This window comes from Dipteris shenzhenensis, chromosome 9, assembly GCF_047967505.1.
Source record: "Dipteris shenzhenensis isolate YYH24624 ecotype China chromosome 9, Dip_SZ_1.0, whole genome shotgun sequence".
Lineage (NCBI taxonomy): Eukaryota > Viridiplantae > Streptophyta > Polypodiopsida > Gleicheniales > Dipteridaceae > Dipteris > Dipteris shenzhenensis.
The window spans coordinates 10440638-10446637 of record NC_141604.1 but is presented as its reverse complement, the minus strand read 5'-3'; the positions used below and the strand labels follow the sequence as shown (position 1 = coordinate 10446637).

Below are 6000 nucleotides of genomic sequence, written 5' to 3'. Positions count from 1 at the left end.
ACACCAAGAGGAAAATGAGTAGATGCTTTCCACAAATTTTCGTAGTTTGGGTAAAATCTTACTCTCTTTCAACTCAGGTGATCGTGCGTTCACCCACTTGAGTTGATTGTCTGTGTTTAAATCCTTTGAGATGCCTCCTTGCTGCTTGGCGGTGGTGGTGTAGCCCTCGGGTACATGTGCCCCTCGTAGTTGGCCATGGGTGTGTCAAAATTGTAGTGGTTTTGTATGACAAACTAACAACATGAGAGAGTCTACCTGGAGCAACCTACGGGAATCCTCGACTAGGGGCAGGAACACAAAGTTGCATGCAACTCAGAAGGCTCGCCATGGGTCTAGTATTTAAAGAAAAGGGTAGCAGAGCATGTCTTTCCCATCATGTAAGTAGCCATCCAGATAACGCACGGTCACGTGTACTCTCAGCTCACTCCATAAATCTTTCCAAGGCATGTAGCCGGTGGATTGATGAGAGGTTTGAGAGACAGGGTACTCGTAGTGAGAGAGAGAGAGAGAGAGAGAGAGAGAGAGGAGTAGCTTTGCTTTCCATTGCATCCACATAACTCGGAGAGAGAGAGAGATGTGGTGCCCATTGCATCCGAAATAACTATAGGGAACTTGTCCAAACATCTTGGAGGAGGCCAAACGAAAGAGAGGGGATGACCGGAGAGGTCACGGGCAGCTGGAGGGACGAGAAGGATTTAGAAATAGTTAGGATAGGAAGAGGGGAATCGGGGAGATGCTCGAAAGCAATACGCTTTTGGGCAGCCTAAGGAAAGTCCCTCTTCCATTCATAGATATATCAAACACCCCACAAAAATCTACTCCCACTTTGCTTACCTTGCAGAGCCTTCACTCCTTCCTCTCTTTCTCTCTCCCCCTCCCTATACGCATCCTTCCCTCACTTCCCGTCTTTCCTCTTCAGTTTCCGGTTTCCTCTTCACCCAATTCTTAGATTGCCCTTCCCTGCCTTTTGGGCTTGCTCAGCACGGGCCTTAGGGTCGCTTGGCGGTCTGTAAGCTCTCTTTCCTCCCTCATCTTGCCCGCTTTGTTTCGACGGATCAGAATCCAAATTCCTGCTTCGCTTGATTTGGATTACTTTGACGCGGCTCTCGGTTTGGCTAGTTCTAGTTCAGCAGCTTGCTTGACCAAGTAAATTGCATCAGAAGCACCCATATAAGATCGGCGTCACATAGTTCCGATCGCAAACAGCGTACGTACTAAAGAACCGTGAATTAAGGGTTGCTTGCGCTTTGACCTGTGCAATGGATCATTCTGAACCTGGTCACGTGGAGATGTTTATGAGCGTCACGGGCGCTTCGGAAGCAGTGGCCTTGCAGAAACTTCAGGTTAGTATTATTAAGTTTGGCCTGTTTATGATGCACTTGCAAAGATTGGCTATTTCTTAATTCCCAAAATCGGGCTTGAATTCTTTGGTTGATTGTGGGGAGGGAGGGATACGTATCCTAATTTTCCGAATCAGCACGACAAAGTATGGGATTTTGAAGTTTTGTGGAAGATCAAGAGAGTGCAGGATTTAGTGGAACGACAACAGGTGTAGGGTGATTGAGGGGAGGAGAGAAGGTAACTCATGCCAGCATTAAATTTGGACAAGTACACATGCGACTGATTGATTTGCTCAATAGTTAGCGAAACCGCTCTCCAATTTCCAAATCCCAATCATGACACGACTTGCTCTATTTGACTGTTGTAGTTGTAATATTCATTCCTTTCGTTGATTTACGTGTTTTCTGTTGTCGTCTTTTTTGTTGTCTTTTCTCTTCTGTCTGTACATTGGGAGTTGTTGGGCTGCAGGTTCTTGTTCTTTGCTCATATGTTCAATCAAGAGTTGGCACATTGTTTTGTTTTGTTTCGTTCTTATATATATTATACCACAGCTTTGGTGTGATGATATCGCGTATCACTTCTTTGAAGGCAATGGCTTTCTAGAAGTGCAATTGTATTTAAGGATGCTTATTAGTAGTATCATGCGCCGTCCATGCGCTTTGAGGAATTGGATTGCTATTCATGGCTCAAACACAAACTGACACATTGTTTTGTGTATTTGATCTTAATTACACTTGTAATGTTAGAGCTGACGAATGTCAGAGCTGTGGCCATGAATTCGGAGTCTCTTTGTCCATGCAGAGATACCGATCAGCCAGTTCCTCTACTAGAGCTTGAGGAAACAGATTGAAGGAATGCTCTTGTAGCATTGATGTGCCTACTAGCGACTTCCGCTCAAATAGTAAATTCTTCAGGATCACCTCTGCCTCAAAACATGGGTGTATATATGCAGGTGGATCTAATTCGTAAATAGGTTCTTCCTGAATGGCTACAATCAATTGGTTGGCGTTTCAATTTGCTTTTAACAATCCCAAGTCGTGCTTGTTTTGGGGGTAATCATACTGATATAGGAGGGAATCTTTGGCATGTGATCCGCCTGTTGCATCTCTCTCTCTCTCTCTCTCTCTCTCTCTCTCTCTCCTTGCTCTTTTTTGTATTCGTCATGGGTGTTGATGCCCGCTTATAGGCTCCACCCTTCAGCTCGTTGTATCAGGTTCTTTCAATCTCATAGCCCCTTCGGACCTCCCCCCCCCCCCCCCCCCGACCCCAGGGCATTATCCCAACTTTCTGATGGTATGCTCCATATTGAAAAAGAAGAGGACTTGTCTCTGAATAAGTAGATTACATAAGCTCAAAATTGAGTTGCAGCATGCTAGTGTTCACAGGAAGCTAAGCCTAATACTAATACTAGGGGGAAAAACCTCCTAACTGGAGGGAAAATTGTCACAAGGGTGTGTTCACACCACACTACAGTACAAGTACTTGTGAGCATTGCCCTTAGAGGGACGAGTTTGATTTGGGAAGAGAGGGAGAGAGAGACAGAGACAGAGGGAAAGAGAGAGAGAGAGAGAGAGATGTCACTCAGAATAGAAATTGTAAATGTGGCCTAAAATAACTGGAGGGACACTTTTTAAGAAAAGTGTAAGGAGAGCACTGCCTGCAGGGCAGTGCTAACAAATCCCCCTCGTAGTGATAGCATGAACATTTACAGGGAAATGGAACAATCACCAAAGGCAAATAAGCTTAAATCCTTTCAAAAAGCTTCTCTAGGTTGTGCCTCGGTGAAGAGATTAGCAACATTGTCTTGTGTAGAGCAGTAGGTCAATCCTGCATGAAGCCCCTCTTTGACATAATGATAGTGACACTCAATGTACTTGGGGCATGAAAAACTGCATTCCTTGCCACAGCCCTAGCACCCTGATTGGCGATGAGAATGGAAATAGGTGTTTGTAAACACTCACAAAAAATCTCCAAGTAACCTCCTCAGTCATACACAAGCTACCATGGCAATGAAGGCTGCCAACTCAGCCTCAAAGGTAGAGGTGGCAAAAGCGGATCATTTCGTACCCAACCCAGATGTGAATGACTTGCCAAGGGAAAAACAATTCCCACTAGTGGACTGTCGGTATTATAATCACCTACCTAGTTTGAATCACTAAAAACATATAATTGCAAGCTGTCCCCCCTTGGATAAAACAATCCAAGATTCTGTGAACATTGTAGGTAATGTTGAAATCTCGATGCGGCAACCACATCTCCCCCTTTGTGGGAGGTCATGCATCCGAGTTTGTCCATGTCTGTATGCACTTAACAAGAGATTGCACAAATTGGTATAGCCATCCAAATACCAAAACCCTAAGGTGATGGATGTCCTTTGTCTGGAAATGTCTCTTACCATGGCTACGATTCAAACATAATAACTGGCTCTTTTTAGAAGTGTGGATTGTAGTTCCAACATCTCCCCCTCAAGCCATACTTTAGTTGAGTCCCTAGCTTCCGAACTCACAACCATGACTCTGATACCAAGTAGGAGCCTGAAGTCACAGAGGTGCTACATTGTCTATGTTCTGTTCATCTTGATTTTCCTGAACATCTGGCACCTGCTGCAAAATGTTGTAGGTCTTAAGATGAGAAGCTGGGCTTTTCTCTGGGCACAGTGCATTGTACCACTCCATGACAAATGCAATCAAGAAGTGGCTTCATTACATTTATGGGGGCCTCTCATAGATCTCTCAAGTAGTTCCTCTCTCAGCAAAATTATCTCCCAAAGAGAAAAGGTGGCTTGCCATTGTGCAAAACTATGATTTTGACATTGAATATAGAGTGGGAAATGAGAACATAGTGGCTGATTCCATTTCCAGAATGTGTGCTTGTACTTTATCATCTATATCTAAGATTTATACAGACAGGATGCATGGGATCTTGAAGTTGCCACACTATTTCAAGACTTGCAGGACCCTGACTATTGACCATAAGCTCCATAATGTCTAATATGTTACCATGACTGGATTTATCTTGTTGAGAACTCAGTTTTGGAGTTACTGGCTGTAAGAGTTGCAGTCTTCACCTTTGGCAGGTCATACAGGGCTATTGAAGACCTATGAGAGGGTGAAACAAAGTTTTTCACTAGAAGGGACTATGGAAGGATGTTCACAGTCACGTGCAAAGGTGTAAGCCTTGTCAGGGAAACATAGAACCGAATCTGTGTCCTGCTGGACTGCTTCAATCTTTACCCATTCGGGGCCACTCTGAGGGACTTGTACGAGATCAGATCTTATCTCTCAAATCATCAGTTGTTCGATATGAACATGGATGAAGGAGATATGGTACGTGACCACCTCACAAAGGTCAAGGCGGTGAGAAATCAGCTTGCATCAGTTGGTCAGAAATTGGACTTACGCCAGCTCGCATTGCTCATGCTTGGGATGCTTCCAAGGAGTTTCAAGGGTTTCATAACTACTGTGACAGTAGGAGAGAGGAATAGGCCTTTGACTTTTGAGGAGCTGTGGTAGTGGAGCTACTAAACGAGCGTCCATACCAATGCAAAATGCAAAATGCAAAAAATGCAAAAATGCAGAATGACAGTACTAAGTCCTAAGTACAACATAGTCATGTAGATGGTCGACTATATATCTCAGAGGAAGCTCCAGTAGCACCCCCACCACCCAAACTAACAATCGAGGAGGTTGAGAAGGCTGAAGAGTCCGAGGACTCAGAGGGGGTGCAGGAAGCACCAGAGCCATCTCCGAAGACCCCATCGACAGAGAAGAAGATACCCAAATGGCACTCAAGACCCTGCATGAATATCGGGTAATGAGTCTAGTTCCGGGGCCAGGAGATCTAAGCGAAATCCCTCCGTGAAATTTGCTGTAGTGGTTCAGCTCGACAAACCCAGATCCTTTGAGGAGGCAAAGGATGTTCCAAAAAGGTGATTGGTATCAAATGGGTGTACAAGTTGAAGTTCAAATCCGATGGGAGTTTGCACAGTGGTAAAGGGGTACAGTCAGAAGGTATTGATTTTGATGAGACATTTGCTACTACGGCTCAGATAGTGACCATTCGGATAGTGATAGCTTTGGCTGCTCACAATGGGTGATCCATTTTTCAGATGGACGTGAAATCTGCATTCTTGAATGGGAACCTGGAGGAGGAGGTATACGTGGATCAGCCACCAGGCTTTCAAGTTCCAGGCTCAGCTTCAATTGGTTGTATCACAATTCAGCCACAAGAATATGTCCGTTATCGTGAAGCTAACTTTATAGGAAATTTTGCAGGATTTTGCTGGCCCGCCTGGCCACGTGACATCCAGCCACTGGCCCAGGCTGTACCAGCCCTGTTGTGTGCCCCAAATCCAGGCCCATATGGACCCAAATCTTTCTGCGCCTATTCCCTTGTTCAAGGTCCGGGAACACCTCCAAACAGTCCGTACTGCTGACACAGATGTCTGTACAGTCCCGTACCAATTGCTGATGTCATCCCGCCTGTCCACGCAGCCCTTGCTTGCTGGCAACCCTGCACAAATCTGCCCTTTTTATCTGTGGACAGCCTCTGGAAATGTCTCTCCCAGATCTTCCCTCCATGGAGGCTTTCCTCTGTCAGGTACCTCTCTTTCTCTGCTGCCCACATTGCAGCCCATGTGCTGCCCATGTGGCAGCCCCA

General features: G+C 45.4%; 1 protein-coding gene across 3 annotated transcripts in view; it reads left to right on the top strand.

The window, feature by feature from the left end:
• Positions 1-718: 718 nt before the first annotated feature.
• Positions 719-6000, top strand: part of LOC147898175 (plant UBX domain-containing protein 8-like) — a 51615-nt gene continuing 46333 nt past the window's right edge. Inside the window, exons 1-2 of one of the 3 annotated variants that reach the window (XM_087379059.1) lie at positions 719-1009; positions 1161-1343. In XM_087379059.1, the coding sequence (XP_087235185.1) occupies positions 1260-1343 (84 nt within the window). In that variant the 5' untranslated portion in view covers positions 719-1009; positions 1161-1259. Of the gene's footprint in view, positions 1344-6000 lie in introns of all 3 variants that reach the window. The other 2 variants (XM_087379058.1, XM_087379057.1) reach the window with 2 other exon arrangements.